This window comes from Microcaecilia unicolor, chromosome 8, assembly GCF_901765095.1.
Source record: "Microcaecilia unicolor chromosome 8, aMicUni1.1, whole genome shotgun sequence".
Lineage (NCBI taxonomy): Eukaryota > Metazoa > Chordata > Amphibia > Gymnophiona > Siphonopidae > Microcaecilia > Microcaecilia unicolor.
Genome location: NC_044038.1, coordinates 218,913,119 through 218,938,562, shown reverse-complemented (window position 1 = coordinate 218,938,562; position 25,444 = coordinate 218,913,119). Strand labels below are relative to the sequence as shown.

Genomic DNA, 25,444 nt, shown 5'->3' with positions numbered 1-25,444 from the left:
AAAGAGCCAGATGCATAAGGGGAAGGAAAGAGAGGAAGAGAAGCTGGTTGGGGGGTGGGATCAGAGAGGAGAGGGACACATTGGTGTGGAGGAGGGAGAAAGGGGACATAGGGAAGTATACAGATACAGAAGGGAGATGATGGGCATTAGGTGGGAGCATGGGGACAGGGACACAAATGTGAGATGCTGTATGGGGATAGCACATGGGCACGGAGGGGTAATGCCTGACCAAGGGGGGGAAGGGGACGGGGATATGGAATAGAGATAAAATGCTGGACACTGGAGAGGGGGGTATATGGACACGGGGGGGGGGGGGGGGAAGATACTAGACAAGGGAGAGAATAGGAACGCAGAAGGGATATGCTGGGCATGGGGTGCATAGGTGCACAGAGGAATGATGGATGAGGGGATATGAACACAGGGGAGATAATGAACAAGGAAATATAGGAAAACAGAGATGGGAGATGGAGGATGGACATGAAGAAAGAAGAAATGTCAAATAGGAGACCCTGGCAAGTGAGTTAAGAGAAGACAGAGGGAAGCAGAAACCAGAGACTGGGACCAATATGATTTGAGAAAAAATGACCAGACAACAAAAAGGTATAAAAAAAATATTTTATTTTCAATGTTGTGAATATAATATGTTGGATTTGGAATGTACATCTTGCCAAAGTTGATGGCAAACATGGCTGGGGTCCAGGACAGAAATCTAGGAAAGGACCCCAAAGTCCATTACCAGGCTGCGCCTTCAGCTTCCAGCATGCAGGCTTTCTCTGGCCAAGGAACCAAGCACAGTTGCCCTAGTTGCATCCCCTAACACCATCCCTGGCATGTGCCATCTTTATATTTTGCACAGGAGCAAATGCCTTTCTTTCTTGTTTCTCTGGTGTTGTACTACATGCAAGGTCTAGTTTCTTGGGGTTTCCGTTTAATTTATATTTCTAGAGTTTGTGGTCACTTATTCTGTATTTGGCATTTGTGTCTTGTGTGTGTGACTGAGGTATTCTGTTAGCATGAAGTTTCTATGTAGCATTTTGTAGTAATTTGGCTTGTTCAGCTTTCCTGATAAATGTATTTGTATTGTAGGGACCTACTATAATATTTAAGGCACTTCTTTTTCATAGGTAGGATCTTTGTTTTTGGAAGTTAGTGTTGGCATGGTAGATTTGCTCAAGGTTCTGAGTGACTTTTGTTTTATAGATTTTTTTAAAGTTAATTTATAATATGTCTGTAATTGAGATTACAGTAGAAACCAAAATGTCTTTGTATGATGAGTTTTATGGAGAATTGTCCTTGCTGTGCTCTGTATCCATTGTTGGTGGAGGGCCAGGAGGTTCTCTGGATGCAGAATGTGTTTGGCTTCAATACCATATATGTGTTGGAGGACCATGGCTCAGTGGGGCTGAATAGTGCAGTCTATTGTACTTCCCTTAGCTCTAAATTGGCCTGCAGCCACTGAAGCCTGCACTGCAACCCTCATTGAAGTTATGGGGAGTGGGGTAGGGACAGAGCATGGGTGCATCAGGTTTGCTGTTTTTTTTCTTTTTCAAAAAAGTTGGCAACTCTAATGCCCACCCATCCAACCTGTTGGCCCACCCAAAAATTGCCTTCTGGCTACGCCACTGGAGGGTGATGTTTTGTCTAGGTGGAATGCGAATATGAAATAGGTCCCCAGAGTCTCAGATTAGTTTTTATTGGGATTTGCCCCTCCACTGCTATTATATATCAACTGAGTGGTCTGCTGTCCTACCATGCAGACTGGCAAAACAACACACTTTCCCCCAGGTTCTATATATGGTGCCCAAAATTGCGCCAAAATTTGGCACGCATCAGGTGTATTCCATAATTGCGTGCCCAACTTGACAAAAAAGCAGTTAATTGGCAATAATTGGGTTCTAACAATTATTGGCGCTAATTGGCAAAAATTAAAATTTATGTGCACGTCTTCCTAGTCCAGATTTTATAAAGATGAAAATTTAATCACCTCACTCATCATTCTGTTTCCCAGGTCATTTATTACTATGTTAAATAGCACCGGTCCCAGTACAGATCCCTGCTGCACTCCACTATTCACCCTCCTCCATTGAGAAAAATGGCCATTTAACCCTATCCTCTGTTTTCTGTCCAATAACTAATTCCTAATCCACAGAAGGACATTGCCTCCTATCCCATGACTTTTTAATTTTCTCAGGAGTCCCTTGTGAGGAACTTTGTCAAAAGATTTCTGAAAATCTAGATACACTACATCAACCGGCTCACCCTTATCCACTTGTTTATTTACGCCTTCAAAGAAATGGAGTAAATTGGTGAGGCAAGACTTCCCTTGGCTGAACCCATGCTGACTCTGTCCCATTAAACCATGTTTGTCTATGTGTCCTGTAATTTTATTCTTTATGATAGTTTCCACTATTTTCTCCAGCACCGAAGTCAGGTTTACCAGTCTGTAATTTCCAGGATCACCTCTAGAATCCTTTAAAAAAATCAGCGTTACATAGGCTACCCTCCAATCTTTAGGTATATTGGATAATTTTAACAACAAGTTACAGATCAGCAATTTCATGTTTGAGTTCTTTCAGTACTCTTGGGTATGTGCCATCCGGTTCAGGTGATTTATCAGTCTCTAACTTGTCAATTTGGTTCAGTACATCTTCCAGATTCACCACGATTTCTTTCAGTTCCTTTGCATTGTCACCCTTGAAAAGAATTTCTGGTTCAGGTCAGGGGCATATCTGTGTGGGGCCAAAGGGGCCTGGGCCCCCGCAGATTTTGGCCTGGACCCCCCTACCGCCGCCAACCCATCGCCGATCTTTGCTGGCGGGGGACCCCAACCCCCGCCAGCCGAGGTCCTCTCTTCCGTTGCAGCAGGCTGCCTGCAAGCTGCAAAGCTTCCTGTTCTTCTGAGTCTGACATCCTGACGTCAGACTCAGAATTTGAAACTGAGTCTGACGTCCTGTGCGTTCTACGTGCAGGACGTCAGACTCAGAAGAACAGGAAGCTTTGCAACTTGCAGCCTGCAACGGAAGCGAGGACCTCAATGGCGGGGGGTTGGGGTCCCCCGCCAGCAAAGGTAAGCGACGGCAGCAAGGGAGGGTTGGCGGCGGGAGGGGGGGTGGAGAGAGTCGTTGGTGGCGGGGGGGTCTTTCAATGGTGGGGGGGTCGGTGGTGGTGGTGGTAGCGGCGGTGGGGGTCGGTGGCGCCGGAGGGGGGCTAAAATGTGCCCCCTCCCTCTGGCTTTGGCCCCCCCTACCACCGGAGTCCAGATACGCCTCTGGTTCAGGTAGATCTCTTACATCTTCTTCCGTAAAGACCGAGGCATAGAACTCATTCAATATCTCCACTATAGCCGTGTCCTCCCTGAGTACCTCTTTTGCTCCTTCATGATCTAAGGGTCCCACGGATTCCCTCACAGCTTAAAAGCTTGTCGGTCCACTGATGGTTTACGTCTTATTTATTATTATTGATTATTTGTTAGTTATTGTTTATATGAAAAAGTTACACATTTCTATACATATTTTTATTTACATGTCTCTATTTTTTTCTGTAATTAAGCATTTTATTTTTGATTATTACATATCATTTGCATTCCTATGTAAGTATACTATTGGTGCATGACATTTTTTTAGAATACTAACAAGACACCTGAAGCAGGCGTTTAGTGATGCCGAAACATGGGTCCTCCTGTATCAGCAGTAATAAAGAGTTTTTTAAGCACTATCCCCAGCATTGGACTCATCCTTTGTTCAGCAGGGAATAACCAGCTATCCCCCGCAGGATATTCACAGCAGCTAGGAGGTAACTGGCTATATCGCACGATATAGCCGGCTATCCCCAAATATTCACCATATAACGGGATACTGTAAGCAGCCACATCAGGCCACTTAAATAGCGGGAATATCTTTGGCCAGTTTAAACATAACCGGCTATCTCCGAAAATCAAGTTAGTCGGTTAAGTTTAAAGCGGCCCAAAATAAACTGGATATTCAATGCTGATCACTGGAAATGGCCCGTCACTGAATATCCGGGCTGACAGCCAACCACGGGAGTTAGCCGGGCTCCCTCCCATGGTCGAATATCAGCCCCATACAGGCTAAAAATAGGCACCTTCCTGCCTTTTTAACCTAGGCATCCATTATCCTCCACATGTGTAGAAGAGTTACAAACATAGAAACATGACGGCAGATAAAGGCCATATGACCCATCCAGTCTGCCCATCCTCTGTAAACCCTAATTTCTTCCTGTTCCTAAGCGATCCCACATGGTTATCCCATGCCTTTTTAAATTCTGGAACAGTCTTCATCTCCACCACCTCTACCGGGAGGCAATTCCACGCCTCCACCACCCTTTCTGTGAAATAATACTTCCTTAGGCTACTCCTAAGCCTATTCCCTCTTAACTTTGTCGTATGCACCCTCATTCCAGAGCTCTCCTTCATTTGAAAAAGGCTCTCTTCCTGTACATAAATGCCCTTGAGATATCTAAACGTTTCTATCATGTCTCCTCTCTCCCTCCTCTCTTCCAGCAGGGCCGCCGAGAGGGGGGGATATGGGGGACAAAATTCTCCGGGCCTGGGTCCCCGGGGGGGGGGGGGGGCACCCGATGCCGACGCCGCAGTCCGGCCCGCCCGCCCTCCAACGCTCCCTGGCATTGAACTTAAGCGCCTCACCTTCGAAAGCACAGCAAGCAGCGGCAGAACACTCCTTCCTTCCGTGTCCCGCCCTCGCCTGACGTAACTTCCGTGAGGGCGGAACACGGAAGGAAGGAGTGGTCTGCCGCTGCTTGCTGCGCTTTTGAAGGTGAGGCGCTTAAGGTCAGTGCAGAGGGCCCGGGGGTGGAGAGAGGGCCAGGTGGTGGGGGGGCCCCGGGGGCGACCTTGTCCCGGGCCTGGCCCAGTCTCTCGGCGGCCCTGTCTTCCAGCGTATACATGTTGAGGTTCATAAGCCTGTCCTTATAATTTTTGCATTCAAGACCGCTTACTACTACTACTATTTAGCATTTTTATAGCGCTACAAGGCATACGCAGCGCTGCACAAACAAAGAAGAAAGACAGTCCCTGCTCAAAGAGCTTACAATCTAATAGACAAAAAATAAAGTAAACAAATCAATTAATGTGTACAGGAAGGAGGAGAGGAGGGTAGGTGGAGGCGAGTGGTTACTAATTTTGTAGCCGCCCTCTGGACTGACCGAGCTGAAATGGGATCTGCACAAATGCAAATATGTAATAAAATACATTGCATAGACACAGATTCTAGGAGCATATCCGCACAGGTTGCTGTTGCGGAAGCTCCCCCTGGAAAAAAAAGCACTTCAGGCACTGAGGAGCCATTTTACTAAGCCGCATAAGCGTCTACACGCACCCAACATGCACCAAAATGGAGTTACCACCCGGCTACCGCATGCCTCTTGCGGTAACTTCAATTTTGTAGCGCGTCCGATACGCACGTCTGAAAAATTATTTTCGGACACGCGTATCAGACGCGTGCCAACTGGCATTATGACGCGCATAGGTCATTACTTCCCAGTTACCGTGTGAGACTTTGCTGCTAGGTAACTGGCATTATGACGTGCGTAGGTCATTACTTTCCAGTTACCGCGTGAGACTTTGCTGCTAGGTCAATGGCTGGCGGGTAAGGTCTCAGACCCAAAATGGACTCGCGCCACTTTTGATTTTGCCGCACGCCCATTTTCGGCCAAAATTTTTAAAAAGGCCTTTTTTAAAAGGCACGCTGAAAAATGGACCCGCGCGCGCCCAAAACCCGCGCCTACACTACCGCACCTTAGTAAAAGAACCCCTGAAACTTTTCTGAACCATTTTGGAATCTGTGCAAGCGGAAAATGGCATTTCAGAAAAAAATAATTATTAATATAACATGGCAGCTACACCTTCAGTTAAATTGCTTCTCAGTACCAAAATCACTAACGTTTACAGCTTTAGATTTCGCTGTTCTGCTAGGTGTCACGTCAGTGACTCTGTCTAAATAAAATTCCATAAAAAAAACACCTCAAAAGAAAAGTGAGGAAATCAGTGACAGCCAAATAACAAGAATTAATTCAAGCTCCTTTAACTGCGTCTCCAAAGTGAAGCCTGACTGCAGCTCTGTTTGGAAGTGCTGGGAAGTTGAGTGAAGGCAGAGACAGGGCACCTGCTGTGCTGCTATTTCATGAAATCAAAGGGGATTCTCACCTATTAGTTATTTCTACAGGGTTACAAAGCACAGGCAGCACCAGTACAGGCACACACAAGAAGCAGTCTGCACTGCTCCCTGCTGCCACACAACCCACTCAGGTAACCCAACAAAAGCTAAGAGTGCATATTCATAATTCTACCCAATGCCATTTCCATGGCAACCCTGAGACAACATTTCAAAAAGTGGCGAAAAATACAAAAATCGCAGTGGGGATTCTTGGTTGACAGAGAATAAATTGTAACGTATGTGAATGGCAGAAATAAAAAAAATATATATAATCAAACTGGTCCTTCCAGTCTGCCCAGTTATTGGTGTCCACACTGTCTAGGAGACACATCTCAGTTACTAACTATAGAATACGCCTATCTGTAGGATATCATTTCTTTTCTATGAGAAATGTTTTCCTTTTCACTGGTGGAAGGAGGGGGGAGGGTGGCATGGATGAAATGCTGCTGAATGACAACCTTCTGAAATGACTTTATCAAGTCCTTAGTGACAAATACTTAGAGAGATGAAAACTTTTTTTTTTCCATATTCTCTTCCCTTCCCTCTACTGAAAGACACTAGCCTGACCAGCCTTGGCCACTTTTGAAGGGCAAATGTGTTGAAAGGAAATCTTTGCAAGAATGAAACCATCAGCACCGCTCAAATTCCAGTAGGCTTGTGTCCCTCTTATCTCAAAAAAGGATCCTATGTGGTTTAGGTTACAAAAAGACAAATATATCATGAAAAGCTTATAGGGACCCTTTTCCTAAGCTGCGGTAAAAACAGTGGCCCACGGGAGCGTGGGCACGTCGATTTGCCATGTGCCCAGGCCACTTTTTACCGTGGCCGTAAAAACCCTTTTTTTAAAGGAGGCAGTAAATGGCCGTGCGCTAATTTTAAAAAAATCTGCACGTGGCCCATTTACTGGCTGAGCTCTTACTGCCTCTATTTAGCAGGCGGTAAGGGCTCACGCACTAACCTGACAGCGATCGATCAGCGAGCACCACTGTCTGAATACCGCTGGATGCGCCTATACCGCAGGCCCAAGCTAGAAAATAGAAAAATATTTTCTGGTGTGGGAAACGGTGCACGGCAAAATCAGAACTATTGCCGGGTCCCTGGGCACACCCGGCAGTAGTGCTGATTTCCCGCATGCGATCCGTACGGTAGCCCTACCACCCTTTAGTAAAACACCCCACAATGCAATAATAAATTGTGCGTTCTTAATACAGATTTACTTTACAAGTCATTTCACGCAGGAAAAAATAAATAAATAAATAAATAAAATAACACGCTTCTCAGTCAGAACAATAAATTCTACATTACGTCAAAAATAACACTATCCCTCCACTCCACCCTCTACTGTAAACACTTATACTTAACATATGGAAACAAAAAAGCAACACTGGGCCTTCAGGATTGAGATAATCAGTCACTTGTTTATTAATTGACGGACAGACCTGGCACGGGCTGTGTTTCGGCGCACTGGTGCCTGCCTCAGGGGTAGTGGCGTACCAAGGGGGGGTGGTGGGGGCAGTCCGCCCTGGGTGCACGCCACTGGGGGCTGCCGCGGCGCGCGCCTGCTGCGAGAGTTCGCTAACTTCTCTCGTTCGCTGCAGCTCCCTCTGCCCCGGAACAGGTTACTTCCTGTTCCGGGGCAGAGGGAGCTGCAGCGAACGAGCAAAGTTAGTAAACTCGCAGCAGGCACGCGCTGCGGCACCCTCCCCCCCCCAGCGAGCGGCGTGCACCTGGGGGTGGGGTTCTTTCGCGGGGAGGGGTCTTTCGCCGGGGGGGGTCCGCGCTGCATCGGGGGGGTGCTGCACCCGGGGGGCGGGGCACCGCCCCCGGTGTCCGCCCCCCCTAGGAACGCCACTGCTCAGGGGTCAGCTAATCCTGATCAAAAATTGTAGGTGGTACTGTCACAGTGTAGTCTCAATTGCATGAACAACGTTGTCAGTCTAAAAAAAACGCCAAATAGTATGAAAATCATAAAGTCCTGCACGTGAACCTTTCTTCAATAAACGTTGAGCTTGCTACTTCTCACTGGGGTTCTTTTGTTCTTGATGGCTGTTGTCTAATCCCTACTTTATGATTTTTATCTCCACTTCCGTAGGGGTCCTTCTTTTCCCACTGTGGTTTTGTTATTGTTTTTTGTTTTTATACTTAATAAATACACTAACTACTTTTGAGTTTTGGATTGACCAGTTCTCTCTGGTTCCCTTTCCTTGTTACACCATGTTTACTTTCATTTCTTCTTCTTCTTTTTATGTTTTCAGCTCACTGTCTTTTGCACAGCATTCTCCAACTCGTTATTTTTCCCTTCACTACTTCTTCCTCACAATGACAATGATCCTCTTTCTCCTCCAGAGTTTGACCATATTCCCCTTCTGGGCTGCACTTGAACGGAACTAACAGACAGGAGAGTGAAATATGGACCATCCTAAGGTTTCTTTAAAATGTTCTATCATGGCATTCAACAACCCAGAGTAAAAGATACAATTAATGTTACTTAAAGAACATGGATGATGTAATAAAATTAAGCAATCAGTTATACAGAGAAAACATTCAAAGTATCAGGTAAGTGGTAATGCGTTACAGTTCCTATTATGGATCATTGTGGAATGTCTTGTTGAAGAGATAAGTCTTCAGTGATTTACGAAAGTTGATTAAGTCGTAAACTGTTTTCAGGTCAAATGGCAATGCATTCCACAGCTGCGTGCTCATGTGGGAAAAGCTGGACGCATGTGTCAATCTGTATTTTAGTCCTTTACAGCTGGGGAAGTGAAGATTCACGAATGTGCGTGCTGATCGTTTAGCATTCCTGGGTGGTAAGTCAATAAGGTCTAACATGTAGGCCGGGGCATCTCCGTAAATGATTTTATGAACCAGAGTACAGACCTTGAACGTAATACGTTCTTTAAGTGGAAGCCAGTGTAACTTTTCTCTTAGGGGTTTGGCACTTTCGTAAATGCTCTAATAACCTAAATTATTGGTAATCTGAATGTCCGGCCCTACTAAACTTTGCATTACCTAATCACAGCCCATATCTGTGTATCTTAGACAACAAAGTACAAGAAAACAGAGATAGAGTGACAGTGATCTATGACGAAACTAGAACAGGAAATGTTGCTCTGTTTGGGATTGATAATGATGATCAAAAAATGTTTATTAACTGGGGAAAACAGCCTTGTATTTGCTGAGACAATGTATCTTCCATTAGTAAGCCAAATCACATCAAAGCGCAGTCAAAATGGCTCAAACAAATCTAGCTGGTGCTGCTTATTTACAAGGTCCAAGACCTTCTTCTTTCAAAGCAGAAGCTAATCAGCCTCTCAGCGATTTCAAGATCTGCTTTCAGCTTATCACAGCTAGAGATGCTACATAAAAACTTTCACTTAGAGTCAAAAGTAGAGGCAGAATGCAAAACACAAACCACAATCAGAAATAGAGTTGGATATCAATCTTTGAGTGGAGAATATTCACTTGATGTAGAAAGAGCCCAATACGGCCACCTTTCAGTTAATGCCTGCATCGGGTCGAACAAAAATCTCCAAATCTCCAAGAAAAAGAAGAAATGCAGGTCTTACATTCCAACTATGGAATGTGGATCATTCCCTCAAAGACAGAGAAGACAACTTGTGTATTTATACATGCCACTCAAATAATGAGATCATTACCATACTGTTGTTTTTTTCTGATTGATATCCAACTCTACGTTCTGTCTGCACTTTAACTTTGACCCACAGGTCCAAGGGGTATTGCTAAAACCATGAATGGATGAATGGATGGTACTGGTGTCTAAGTAAGTCTGTGGACAGTATGAGATGACCACAAAGAAGCTAAAGCAGGAGTAGAGGATGACACAATGACCGATCCCACCAGGGAGATGTAGTTCAAAGCAGATTTATTCAAGCACCAAAATGAGAAGACCCGACATGGGCCGTGTTTCAGCAGATGCAGCCACCTGCACAACTTAGAACACTGAGAAAACTCTTGCTGTGAACTTTTTTCTGAGTCCAGTAGAAGTTTGTTTGGCATCATCCATCTTGTCACCTTCGCTGTGTTCTTTTCTTGGTTTTTCCATTGCGGAGGTCCGCTTTCTTCTGTGTTTGCCGAAGACCCGACATGGGCCGTGTTTCAGCGGATGCAGCCACCTGCCTCAGAGGGTCAATATACACAACTTAAAACACTGAGAAAACTGAGAATAATGTCTGATGCTGTAGCTTAATGTTGACCTGTGAATTTTCCACAGTGCGTTACTCTCCACACCGCTGTGCTGTGGAGGCTGCTGCTTTAATTGACGTTTGACACAGCACCAGATATTACTCTCGGTTGTCTCAGTGTTTTAAGTTGTGCATACTGACGCCTCAGGCAGGCGGCTGCGTCCGCTGAAACGCGGCCTGTGTTGGGTCTTCTCGTTTTCGTGCTTGAATAAATCTGCTTTGAAGTACATCTCCCTGGTGGATTGGTCATTGTGTCATCCTCTACTCCTTCTTTGGCTTCTTTGTGTGGGTCTCCATAGAGGATGTGTTCCTGCTTCTGCTGTGGACAGTACAAGATGCAACAGTTAATTCCTAACATGGGTAGATCTTACAGTAGTACCCTGTAACAGCAGACACCACGTACAGGTTAGGCTTTCAGAAGCCATGCCCTACAATACTGTATACCTGTCAGCAATGTTCCCACTAATCTGAGCCAAAACCCACAGACTCCACTCAGCATTGTTCCAGCTATCTTGTGGTTTCCAGGACTTGCCTGCCCTGTGCAGTTCAAAGTGCAAGGTGACTAAAGAAATACAGATAGTGGAATGCAAAAGTCCCCAATGCAGGTCATGGGAACACTAATGATTAGTAAGAACAGTCTAAAACTACCCATCCCAGTTTTTGCATGCTCAGTTCTCGCTGTAAATTTCATGTTATCAGCATGCAACAAGGTCTAGAGGAGAAAAGGAAAATGGTTTGCTGCCTTTGTTTTGCTTGTTTCAGTTCATGGCAACTATACAAAAATTTCTCTTGCAGCAATACCGTTTCTTGGACCTTTGTCACATCTTCTCTTTGATTTATCATGGGGAAAACCTGTATAAGGCCCAAATTGCGAGTTAACTCATCCTATATAATAATTCTCACCTCCAACAGGATGTGCTTGGGACCGTGCCTGCCGGAAGTGGTCTGCTAGGCAGGCACGCACTGACATCAGTGACAGACAATTTGGCAAAGCAAAACAATCTGAGTGCTGGCCATTAGGACACAGGGTTGATAGGAGAGTTTTAAAAGACTGAAGGAACCGAAAGTGTTAAATGGGGGAGGGGGGAGTTCTGAACGACTGAAAGACATGAACATTTGGGAAAAGAAAACAATCTGAATGCTGGCCATTAGGACACAGGGTAGATAGGAGAGTTTTAAAAGACTGAAGGAAAAAAAGTGTTAAACTGGGAGAAGGGGGGGGGGGGGAGTTGTGAATGACTGAAAGACATGCAAATTTGGGACAGGAAAACAATCTTAATGCTGGCCATTAGCACACAGGGTACATAGGAGAGTTTTAAAAGACTGAAGGAACCGAAAGTGTTAAATGGGGGAGGGGGGAGTTCTGAACGACTGAAAGACATGAACATTTGGGAAAGGAAAACAATCTGAATGCTGGCCATTAGGACACAGGGTACATAGGAGAGTTTTAAAAGACTGAAGGAACCAAAAGTGTTCAGGGGGGGGGGGGGGGGGGGGGGGCAAGTTCTGAATGAATGAAAGAAATGAAAATTTACGAGAGGAACACAATCTGAATGCCGGGCATTTGTACACAGGGTAGATAGGACACTTTTTTTAAAAAATGAAGGACGTGAAAGTATTACATCTTGGGGGAGGGGTGAGGAGGAAAGCGGTGGGGTATCCGGCATTAGGGCCACGGGGGTACGTAGACTTTTGAAAGCCTTAAGGAACCCAAAGTGTGGGAAGGAGGTGGAAAAGGAGGGGAGGGAATGGGGTGAGGGGCATTAGGAACAGGGGAGGGGGCCCTGTCACACACTCTCATTCTCACACACACACTGTCACACAGACAGTCTCATTCTGTCATACACTCGCACATTCACTCTGGCTCTCTCTCTCAAACATACACACTCCCAGGAAAACCTTGCTAGTGCCCGTTTCATTCGTTCCAGAAATGGGCCTTTTTTTACTAGTGACAAATAAAAGGTGTGTATGTGGGGGGGGGGGGGGGGGGCTCTGAACAGGAGATCAAGAAACACCACGCATCATCCTCTTCTGCTGCAGAAAATTAACTTTTGCATGGCTGTTTTTGAGTGTTATTTACAAGTGTTGTTATCTTTCAACGATCTGGGTGAAGATTATTTTTACTTTAGTACCACCTACGTGCAAGTTTCAGTTCTGCAAGGGACATAGGTATTGCTGTCTTAAAGATTGCTTAAGATGGTATCAGAGAGCTGTGAATTAAAGCTACCTTTTCCTTGCCTGAGATGTAGAGATAAGCTACATACCTTCAGACCTACAGAACGATTTGCTGCTATGTCCATCGACATTGGAAGTTCATAAAGCTTTCAGCAGATTTAGACCGAATTATCATACAAGATTCTAAACATTTCCAATGAAAGCTATTTCCTCCAAAAGATGACCCAGATTTTATCTGATTTGTGCCAGTTCTAACAATGAAAGTCTTGCATAAGAGATCACCACTATATCAGCTTTCTCTCGTTCGGCTTCAAATCAAATGGTACTGATAGATATGCAAGCCTCTAACGGACTTGGAAATGTATCAAAACATAAGAGGAGAGACAACTACATCAATCAAGTAGATTTATCTATTGTTTTTTTTCTTTTTGTCCAATTCAGATCCTAAGAACTTTTACAGTGACACTTGGCTAGAAAAGCATACATCAACCAGCCTCCTGAATAAGTAACAACAACCTTTTCAGCAAAGGTACTCTACATCAGTATCTACATGGCAATGTTCCTTTCAAGGTGGTCGGTCTCATGCATTTTAAACTGTTGCAGGGGGGCCAACTCAGGAATAATGTCAGGAAGTACTTTTTCACAGAGAGGGTGGTAGATACCTGGAATACCCTCCAACAGGAGGTGGTGGACATGACAACAGTAACGCAATTCAAAAATGCATGAGATAAACACAAAGGAATCCTGTTTAGAAGGCATGGAATCAAACAGCAACACCGGTAACTGGGAAGCAAAGCCAGTGCTGGACAGATTTCTATAGTCTGTGCCCTGATCATGGCTGGACAGATTTGGATGGGCTGGAGTGGGGCTTCGATGACAACTTCAGTGGTTGGAGAACAAGGCCAGTGCCGGGCAGACTTCTACGGTCTGTGCCCTGAAAATGGCAAGGGCAAATCAAGATCAAGTATACATGTGTAGTATCACATCATACCTTATGCTATGAGTTTATATTGTTGGGCAGAATGGATAGACCCTACAGGTCTTTATCTGCTGTGATCTACTATGTTACTGTTACTATGATACAACACGAATGAGCTTAGTGGGAGGGGTGAAGTGTTAGAAGTCTCCTACATGAGACGAAAAAGGATTCTCAACATTTCTAATGAAATTCTTCTCTGGCTTTTACCCCAAATTATTACCTCCTCCTCTAACCCCTTTCCCACAATGCAATAAATCCTACAAAATTTAGCTTTACTCAAAAAAACAAAAAAGGGCAGCTTGGTGGAAGTCCCTAACTTCATTCCTTAATCGAGTCTTCCGCACAGGTCACTTTAACTCACAAAGAACTACTGCATGTCAGAGAGATTTCGGCGGAAAGGGCTCAGGCTGTACTTCAGCAGTGCAGGCACTGTGATAATTGAAGCTTTGGAAGGAAGCGGACAACAGAGTGCTGTAACCAATATTTGGAGAGCACTAGTCCTGGGTTTTATTGGATGCTCTCTTCGGATCAGAGGATCCTACTTCTTTAGTGAGAAGGAGGTGGATGTCTGGAATAACAGGTATTGACAGGCAAAATCAAAACTGCCCATTTAAACCCTGCTGAGCAGACCATGAGACGAGGGCCACCGGTGGTGGGGGGAGGGGAGGCAAAATTCCCCAGGCCCGGCCTCCAAGGTGGGGCCCGGGCCTGGCACTGGGAAGCTTATTCTTGCTGCCTGCTTCTGTGACTGTCCTCCTCTGCTCCTGCATGCCGACCAGGACCCAGATGTTTGTATCAGTGTGATATCAACCATGGCCTTAACCCTTTCAAATATGCAGACGATGTCACAATATACATTCCTTACAAAACCAAACAGACAGAAATCACCAATGAAATCAAGCTCGGCCTGAACATCATGGATTCACGGGCAAATGCATTTCAACTAAAACTCAATAAAGAAAAAACTCATTGTCTCATCCTCTCATCCCAACACAGCGTGGACATCCCCACAAGTATCAACACCCCAGATCACACCCTTCCTATCTCAGACAGCTTGAAAATCCTCGCCGTTACAATGGACCGTAACTTAACACTAGAGAGCCAAATGGCATCCACAACAAAGAAAATGTTCCACTCAATGTGGAAACTGAAACGTGTGAAGCAATTCTTCCCAGGGAAACATTTTGCAACCTGATACAATCAATGGTACTAAGCCACTAATGGAATTTATGCGGGATGTAAAGAACAAACCTTAAAGAAACTTCAGACCACTCAAAACACAGCAGCTAGGCTTATATTTGGTAAAACGTGATTTGAAAGCGCAAAACCCCTCCGTGAAAAACTACACTTGCTCCCAATCAAAGAACGCATCGCCTTCAAAATCTGCACCCTGGTTCACAAAATCATCTACGGAGAAGCCCCGAGTTACATGACAGACTTGATCGACTTACCAATTACAAACACATCCGAATCAACACAAACTTACCTAAATCTACACTACCCAAGCTGCAAAGGACTTAAATACAAATCAACTTACGCATCCAGTTATTCCTACATAAGCACACAACTGTGGAACGCATTACCAAAAGCCTTGAAAACGATGTACGACCACCTAAACTTCTGGAAATCACTAAAAACCAACCTGTTTAAAAAGGCATACCCTACCGCTCCAACTTAAGTGCCTAATCTCTGCAACACAACAAAACTAAAGAACGTAATGGACATAACACAACTCTTCCGTTCTCCGATTCCCTAATGTGGCTGTGCCACATGAACTTGATCTTACCACAACATCACCCTGTATTTGTTCACACCGGAGCCTGCAAAGGCCTCTCCGGTACTATGTAAGCCACACTGAGCCTACAAATAGGTGGGAAAATGTGGGATACAAATGTAACAAATAAATAAAATAAATAAATACAATCATCTGGGCCCTGACTCCTGGCATGGACAGGAGCAGGAGAGAACCCCCCCCCCCCCCCTTTGGAGGCAAAGACAGAAAGGTAAGGGAGTGGGCAAGTGGGAGCAGCGGTACAAATGGGGGGGGGGGCAGCACGAGTGGGGGGCAGCTTGCGGCGGTCCAGTTCTGCCCCGTGCCTGGCTATATCTGTCAGCACCCCTGCATGACCCAATATTCCGCTACATTTAAGGGACAGGGCTGCTGAATACTGGCACTGAGTGCTTTAGCGGTCTAGGGGTGGAATCAGAGATGAGCCAGGAAGTACCAGCAATATCTAGTGCCAATGCCCAGACAGCTAACCAAGCAAGTTGGACCGCACAAAAGCAGTGCCCAGTTAGCTATGCGGACACAGCACTGACCATCAGCTGTACTCTCTGCTCTCTGGACAAATTTCTCTTGTCGTCCCCCTTCTCCTCCACTGCTAACTCCAGGCTTCGCTCCTTTTCTCTCGCGGCACCTTATGCCTGGAATCGTCTTCCTGGACCTATACGTCTAGCTCCATCTCTACCTGTTTTCAAAATCCATGCTGAAAACCCACCTTTTCACTGCTGTTTTTGGCTCCTAGATTCTACTTATTTGCCCTCCCCTTGCTCCTTCCTTCCTTCTCACCCAGTACTTCCCTCACCCGCAACTGTCTTGTCTGTCTGTATTATTTAGATTGTAAGCTCTTTTGAGCAGGGACTGTCTCTTTGTGTCAGGTGTTCAGCGCTGCATGCGTCTGGTAGCGGTATACAAGTGCTAATAATAATAATACTCTCGTAACTTCAGGCACCGCTGAATAGCAAGTTATCAGTGTCAGTACCCAGATACAGGCAGCACTGAATATCCAAGTTCTAGTTTAGCCAGCATTGACCAACTTTTAAAGAAACATTGATCACCGTTGGCTCAAGAATAACTTACGACAATTTAAGCATGTTTGTGGTAGATTCTGAGAGCAGTAGTACGCACAAAGCTGAGTAAAAAATCTAAATGCGGGGGATTAGTAGCTGAGAGTATAGAACTTACCCATTTTATCCAGAACGGCAAAGTACCAAAACGGTTTAATTACACATTGGTGCTTCTGCTAGAAGCTAGATCGCATTGGGAGGAGGCACAAGGCTGAAGATTTGCCAAGTACCCTGGCTCTGACTGTCTTTAGTCCCACGGTTCAGGCAACAAGCTAGAATTGGTGATTATTTAGATTATTATAAAGCCTTGCAGTTAAGACATGAAAAGGGAGGGGGTGCTGCTTATGGAATGAACAGATTTTAAGTTCAATTCAAGTTTAAGTTTATTTCACATACCACCTATAAAGCAAAGTATCTAAACAGTTTACAAAGTTAAAAAATGGGACAGAGATAGGGAGACTGTGGACAAGAACCATAGGGTTTTATATGCATGCATCAGAGACAGAAGCATACAGGTAGTCAAATTTTATGGTTGTCAGCTGGGATATATCCTTAGCAGTGTGGACATGAATAACTGAGCAGTTTGGACAGGTCTGTTGGTCTTTTATCTGCCATCATGTTCTATGCTACTGTGTTTCATGCAAAATTTGCAAGGTGGGAGTGCTACAGTTTTTCCAGCTGAGAAGAGAAATATTTCCCCATGTTTCTAACAACTAAACAATGTCACATAGAGGGGTATTTTTACAAAGGCGTGCTGAAAAATAGCTTCTGGTAACGTAGGCGTGCGTTTTGGGTGCGCACCGATCCATTTTTTAGCACGCTTGTAAAAAAGGCCTTTTTGGGGGGTTTTTTGCTGAAAATGAGTGTGCGGCAAAATGAAAATTGCCGCACATCCATTTTGGGTCTGAGACCTTACCGCCAGTCATCGACGTGGCGGAAAAGACTCACGTGGTAACCGGGCGGTAATGACCTACCCGCGCCAAATGCCACTTGGTGCGTGTCCGTTACGTGTGTCTGAAAATAAAAAATATTTTTCAGACGCGCATATCGGACGCGTGCCAAAAACGAAATTCCTGCAAGAGCCACGCAGTAGTCCGGTGGTAACTCCGTTTTGGCACGCGTTGGGCACGCGTAGACGCTTACACGGCTTAGTAAAAGGGCCCCAGAGAGCCCAAATTGTTCTGTACACATTGCAAATAAAGACAGCATAATATAATTGAACAGTTATGCGAACCTGTGCTATCAGCCAATCCACAAGCTTACTGGCAGGAACCACTGATTTGTAAGTCTTCAAATGGTAGTCCCGATCTCTGCAATTTATTCATTTAAAGAAAGAAAGAAAGAAAAAGTTCGTTTTTTAAAATGCCTTTGACTTTAAACACTATTGATTTCATGCACAAGAGAAGCAGTTTTTTTGGAATTAGATCCTATCTGTAACTTCAGAGAATACTGCTCAGCGCCTAAGTGCAATGAAATGTAGACACATTAACGGAGATTCCATTACTCTATAATGCAGGTCGGCACTACTGCGCCTTCACTTAAGGCAGTGAAAGAATAATGGTTACAGATATACTTCCACTTTTGCAAGGTCCACTTTTTTCCAAGTTTTACACTGAAATGGTTGAAAAAAACATACACAAAACACCCTACACCTACTAGTAATGAATCATATTTTCTAATCATTATTTTACAGTGAGAAATTTTGGTTTCTGGCCCTGACTAGAAACAATGCATAACAGCAAATAAGCAGATCTGAAGAAAATCTTATATTTAAATGGAATTTATTGTTTTCCTCAGATCTGCTTCTTACCTTTTTTATTGATAAACTTTTCTCATTTTTTAAAGAAGTAATTAGTTCATATCTGAGGCTGCAGGATTATGCACTTGATATCCATCTATCTTGTGGTTTAAATAAGTCACATACACCACTTTTGGTACCTTTTTGCTCAGGAGGTCACAAATACTGTAAGTTTAACAACCCAATATAGCTGTCATATAGGTGCCATATAGGTCCCGTCTACTAAAACTTGCCTGTATATAGTTCTTTTAACAGTAATAGTGAGAATCCTTACAGTATGTGCTGAATACATAGTAAATGATGGCACATAAAGACCTGTAAGGTCCATCCAGTCTGCCCAACAAAATAAACTCATTTTACATGGTATGTGATACTTTATATGTATACCCGAGTTTGATTTGTCCTTGCCGTTCTCAGGGCACAGACCGTAAAAGTCTGCCCAGTACTGTTCTTGTACTAAGAGGCAGATGCAGCAACCAAACGTAAAAAAATCTAAATCGTTAAAGTCCCTAACGATTTTAAAATAACGAAAAATGCACCAAAAAAAAAAGTCACACATGCTGGAATCGGTATTGAAACGTACAATGTATCAAAGAATCACAATACACATCGTTAATCGGCCCCCAAATCATGCGCAGAGCAGCCAAGCGTTATGTTAGCTGCTCTGCGCATGCCACAAACAGTCAAATCACAAGCACATGGCAAATTGAATTGACACATAAAAAAATAAAACTAAAAAAAGGATCGGGAGGGGGCAAGGGCGCTCATCAGGAGCGTCCTGTACGGACGGCCTTGCCCCCCCCCCCCCCGCCGCTGCTCCCCACTTTCCGCCGCTCCCCCCACCCCGAAAAAGCAAAATTGTAGCAGCCCCTGCCCCCCTCCCTTCCTCACTACTCTCAGCTCCGCCTCCCGACATCCTCCGTCTGTGCCCCGCCCCCTTTGGGGGTCGTCGCCGCCATTCCCCTTCTCCATCGGGCCCCCCTCCCTCTTACCGGGCCCGTGCAGTGCCTCTCTCCTCTGTCCGAAGGCGCTGCACGGGCAAGAAGAAAGCTGAATCAGCTGATGCCTGCCTTCGCGATGGCGCGTCTTTCTCCTGCTGCGCCCGCCCCTGTCTGACGTCAGTAACCTACGTAGGTTACCGACGTCAGAAAGGGGCGGGCCCAGGAGGAGAAAGACGCTCTATCGCGAAGGCAGGCATCAGCTGATTCAGCGTTCTTCTTGCCCGTGCAGCGCCTTCGGACAGAGGAGAGAGGCACTGCACGGGCCCGGTAAGAGGGAGGGGGGCCCGATGGAGAAGGGGAATGGCGGCGACGACCCCCAAAGGGGGCGGGGCACAGACGGAGGATGTCGGGAGGCGGAGCTGAGAGTAGTGAGGAAGGGAGGGGGGCAGGGGCTGCTACAATTTTGCTTTTTCGGGGTGGGGGGAGCGGCGGAAAGTGGGGAGCAGCGGCGGGGGGGGGGGGGCAAGGCCGTCCGTACAGGACGCTCCTGATGAGCGCCCTTGCCCCCCCCGATCCTTTTTTTAGTTTTATTTTTTTATGTGTTTTCTGAGGTCCTTTGGACCAATCACAGCGCTTTTAGCTCTGCTAATGCGCTGGGATTGGCTCAAAGTTTGTTTATTTTTTCACTTAACACTTTTTCCTGGCACAGAGCTGTCCTAACGAGAGGTCCAGACCTCTCGTTAGTTTTCCTGCCTTTTTCCTGCGTAAAGGCAATCGGAAAAGGTTAGTGCATGTCGTTTCAATGGGGTTTTCACACTAATTGCTCATCTCCATTCCGTTTTCGTTAGCTGCTACTGTCGTCGGAAAATAGGCTTAAGTGCATGGAAAGGATCGGAAATTCTTCCCCGAGGGCTCATTTAACGATGAAAAACGTTTAGTGCATCTGCCTCTATGTTCTGAAGCTAACATCGAAGCTCCTTAAAATTTACACTCCAGCCCATCCCTCTCTATTCAGTCACGATCAGGGCGTAGACCGTAGAAGTCTGCCCAGTTCCTGTTTTGTTTCCATTTACTGGCGTTGCCACCCAATCTCCGCTAAGATTCCACGGAACCATTCCTTCTAAACAGGATTCCTTTGTGTTTATCTCAGGCATGTTTGAATTCCATTACCGTTTTCATCTCCACCACCTCCCACGGGAGGGCATTCCACATATCCACCACTCTCTCTGTGAAAAAATACTTCCTGACATTAGTCCTAAGTCTGCCCCCCTTCAACCTCAATTCATGTCCTCTAGTTCTACCGCCTTCCCGTCTCCGAAAAAGGTTCATTTGCGGATTAATACCTTTCAAATATTTGAACGTCTGTATCATATCACCCCTGTTTCTCCTTTCCTCCAAGGTATACATGCTCAGGTCAGCAAGTCTCTCCTCGTTCGGTTTGCAAGGCAAATCCCATACCATTTTTGTAGCTTTTCTTTGCACCGCTTCCAATCTTTTTACATCTTTAGCAAGATACGGCCTCCAAAACTGAACACAATACTCCAAGTGAGGCCTCACCAATGACTTGTAGAGGGGCATCAACACCTCCTTTCTTCTGCTGGTTATGTCCCTCTCTACGCAGCCTAGCATCCTTCTGGCCACGGCTGTTGCCTTGTCGCATTGTTTCTTCACCTTCAGATCCTCCGACACCAACACCCCAAGGTCTCTCTCCTGAGTCAAGCTTACTAATCTGGTCCCTCCTATCCAGTATCTCTCGTTTGGGTTTCCGCACCCCAAGTGCATCACTCTACACTTCTAGGCATTAAATTTTAACTGCCAGACCCTCGACCATTCTTCTAACGTTCGGAGATCCCTTCTCATTGTTTCTACTCCCTCCAGGGTATCCACTCTATTGGCTATTTTCGTGTCATCCGCAAAAAGGCACACTTTTCCTTCCAACCCTTCAGCAATATCTCCCACAAATATATTATTTATCACTCTATTATGACCTAATCACCATTTATCAAAATTACTACTGAATATTATTACGAACAAATTACTTTATTCAAATCAAACATAGTCACTAATAAAAAATTTTTTAACAAACTAATAATACAAGGATTACGTTCTGTATTAATACTTATGATACTCGATATAGTTCTTCAGATTTTCAAAATTATTAAAAGTCAGATGATTTATTTTCATTCCAAACGACGAAATGTATGGTCTTCCATCTTTATAAATCACAGATGAGTATCAGTCACTTGTCCATCAATAAACAGAAACCAAAATCCAAAGAAGAAATTCACAATGTCCTCGGGGTGGGTCAATATCCTCTGAAATCAATGACTCCACTCGCACCGGATCCTTATATCAAAATTCCCTCATATCCTCTGTTAGTTTCACATTCATACATATATATATCCACAGATCTGTGGATATATATATGTATGAATGTGAAACTAACAGAGGATATGAGGGAATTTTGATATAAGGATCCGGTGCGAGTGGAGTCATTGATTTCAGAGGATATTGACCCACCCCGAGGACATTGTGAATTTCTTCTTTGGATTTTGGTTTCTGTTTATTGATGGACAAGTGACTGATACTCATCTGTGCTGGCATCGGCGTTTAAGAAGGAGATAGAGCAGCTTTTAAACTAGAAATGGGGGGAAGGCCGACAGTCGCTCAAAAGAGCATGGTTCGGGATAAGGTATCTCTTTTGCAACCTCACTATCAGGATACTCTATCTTCCCTGTTATGGTGATATCAGGGAAGATAGAGTATCCTGATAGTGAGGTTGCAAAAGAGATTGTAGTAGATCGGGTATCTTTAAATAACAATAAAAATCAGACAAAAGATTGCCAATTAATACTGTCAAGTACTAAGCATGATGTACTTAGGAACAACAAACATAGTTTGAAATGTCTATATGCGAATGCCAGGAGCCTAAGAAATAAGATGGGGGAGTTAGAATATATTGCACTAAATGAAAAATTAGATATAATAGGCATCTCTGAGACCTGGTGGAAGGAGGATAACCAGTGGGACACTGTCATACCGGGGTACAAATTATATCGTAGTGATAGGGTGAATCGGATTGGTGGAGGGGTAGCATTGTATATTAACGAGAGCCTTGAATCAAATAGATTGAAAATTCTGCAGGAAACAAAACACTCCTTGGAATCACTGTGGATTGAAATTCCATGTGCAAAGGGGAAAAGGATAGTGATAGGAGTGTACTACCGTCCGCCTGGCCAGGACGAACAGACGGATGCGGAAATGTTAAAGGAAATCAGGGACGCAAACAAACTGGGCAACACAATAATAATGGGGGATTTCAATCACCCGCATATAGACTGGGTTAATGTAACATCTGTACACGCAAGGGACATAAGATTTCTTGATGAAATCAAGGACAGCTTCATGGAACAGCTAGTTCAGGAGCCGACAAGAGAAGGAAAAATACTAGACTTAGTCCTTAGTGGTGCTCATGATCTAGTGCAGGGGGTAACGATACGAGGGCCGCTTGATAACAGTGATCATAATATGATCGGTTTTGATATTGGCATTGAAGGAAGTGAAACTAGGAAATCAAGTACGCTAGCGTTTAACTATAGAAAAGGTGATTACGACAAAATGAGAAAAATGGTGAAAAAAAGACTGAAAGGAGCAACTCGCAGAGTAAAAAACTTGCATCAGGCGTGGATGCTGTTTAAAAACACCATCCTGGAGGTTCAGGACAAGTATATTCCACGTATTAGAAAAAAGGGAAAAAAGACTAAACGTCAGCCGGCGTGGCTAAACAGTAAGATAAAGGAAATCATTAGAGCCAAAAAACAATCCTTCAGAAAGTGGAGAAGAGAACCAACTGAAAGTAACAGGATAGATCATAAGGAATGCCAAGCCAAATGCAAAGCGGAGATAAGGAGGGCAAAAAAGGACTTTGAGAAGAAATTAGCGTTGGAAGCAAAAATACATAGTAAAAATTTTTTTAGATACATTAAAAGCAGGAAACCGGCCAAAGAGTCGGTTGGGCCGCTGGACGAAAATGGTGTTAAAGGGGCGATCAAGGAGGACAAAGCCGTAGCGGAGAAATTAAATGAATTCTTTGCTTCGGTCTTCACCGAGGAGGATTTGGTGGGGACACCGGTGCCGGAAAGAATATTTGAAGCGGGGGAGTCGGAGAAACTAAACAAATTCTCTGTAACCTTGGAGGATGTAATGGGTCAGTTCAGCAAGCTGAAGAGTAGTAAATCACCGGGACCTGATGGTATTCATCCCAGAGTATTAATAGAACTAAAAATGAACTTGCGGAGCTACTGTTAGAAATATGCAATCTGTCCCTAAAATCGAGTGTAATACCGGAAGACTGGAGGGTAGCCAATGTTACTCCGATTTTTAAGAAAGGTTCCAGAGGAGATCCGGGAAATTATAGACCGGTGAGTCTGACGTCGGTGCCGGGCAAGATGGTGGAGGCTATTATTAAGAATAAAATTGCAGAGTATATACAAAAACATGGACTGATGAGACAAAGTCAGCACGGATTTAGTGAAGGGAAGTCTTGCCTCACCAATCTAATGCATTTTTTTGAGGGGGTAAGCAAACATGTGGACAATGGGGAGCCGGTTGATATTGTATATCTGGATTTTCAGAAGGCGTTTGACAAAGTGCCGCACGAAAGACTCCTGAAGAAATTGCAGAGTCATGGAATCGGAGGTAGGGTATTATTATGGATTAAGAACTGGTTGAAAGATAGGAAGCAGAGAGTAGGATTGCGTGGCCAGTATTCTCAGTGGAGGAGGGTAGTTAGTGGGGTCCCGCAGGGGTCTGTGCTGGGTCCGTTGCTTTTTAATGTATTTATAAATGACCTAGAGATGGGAATAACTAGTGAGGTAATTAAATTCGCCGATGACACAAAATTATTCAGGGTCGTCAAGTCGCAGGAGGAATGTGAACGATTACAGGAGGACCTTGCGAGACTGGGAGAATGGGCGTGCAAGTGGCAGATGAAGTTCAATGTTGACAAGTGCAAAGTGATGCATGTGGGTAAGAGGAACCCGAATTATAGCTACGTCTTGCAAGGTTCCACGTTAGGAGTTACGGATCAAGAAAGGGATCTGGGTGTCGTCGTCGATGATATGCTGAAACCTTCTGCTCAGTGTGCTGCTGCGGCTAGGAAGCGAATAGAATGTTGGGTGTTATTAGGAAGGGTATGGAGTCCAGGTGTGCGGATGTTATAATGCCGTTGTATCGCTCCATGGTGCGACCGCACCTGGACTATTGTGTTCAGTACTGGTCTCCATATCTCAAAAAAGATATAGTAGAATTGGAAAAGGTACAGCGAAGGGCGACGAAAATGATAGTGGGGATGGGACGACTTTCCTATGAAGAGAGGCTGAGAAGGCTAGGGCTTTTCAGCTTGGAGAAGAGACGGCTGAGGGGAGATATGATAGAAGTGTATAAAATAATGAGTGGAATGGATCGGGTGGATGTGAAGCGACTGTTCACGCTATCCAAAAATACTAGGACTAGAGGGCATGAGTTGAAGCTACAGTGTGGTAAATTTAAAACGAATCGGAGAAAATTTTTCTTCACCCAACGTGTAATTAGACTCTGGAATTCATTGCCGGAGAACGTGGTACGGGCGGTTAGCTTGACGGAGTTTAAAAAGGGGTTAGATAGATTCCTAAAGGACAAGTCCATAGACCGCTATTAAATGGACTTGGAAAAATTCCGCATTTTTAGGTATAACTTGTCTGGAATGTTTTTACGTTTGGGGAGCGTGCCAGGTGCCCTTGACCTGGATTGGCCACTGTCGGTGACAGGATGCTGGGCTAGATGGACCTTTGGTCTTTCCCAGTATGGCACTACTTATGTACTTATGTACTAGTAATTTTGATAAATGGTGATTAGGTCATAATAGAGTGATAGGTAACTGGATTGACCAATAATTAAGAAATTTAACCCGTAGTAGTAATTTAATTCCACAAATATATTAAATAGATAAGGTCCCAACACTGACCCCTGAGGAACTCCACTGCTCACCTTCCTTTCCTCTGAGCGGATTCCATTTACCACCACCCTCTGCCACCTGTCGGTCAACCAGTTTCTCATCCAGTTCACCACTTTCGGTCCTAAATTCAACCCTTTCAGCTTATTCACGAGTCTTCTGTGGGGGACCGTATCAAAGGCTTTGCTGAAGTCCAAGTAGATTACATCTAGCGCAACACGCTCAAGAAATTAGTCAGTGAAGTGACATTTATAGGGCATGACAACATTTCCTGAAACAACCGTCCTCTCCTGTCAGAAGAAGAGTCCGTACAGGGTGA

The 25,444-nt window shown here is 44.7% G+C and overlaps 1 protein-coding gene across 2 annotated transcripts in view; it reads right to left on the bottom strand.

Moving 5' to 3' along the window:
- Window positions 1-25,444, bottom strand: part of PREX1 (phosphatidylinositol-3,4,5-trisphosphate dependent Rac exchange factor 1) — a 378,063-nt gene that overhangs the window by 107,882 nt on the left and 244,737 nt on the right. For both annotated transcript variants that reach the window (XM_030212317.1, XM_030212318.1), the window contains exon 14: window positions 17,629-17,704. In XM_030212317.1, coding sequence (XP_030068177.1) covers window positions 17,629-17,704 — 76 coding nt within the window. The remainder of the gene's footprint in view (window positions 1-17,628; window positions 17,705-25,444) is intronic.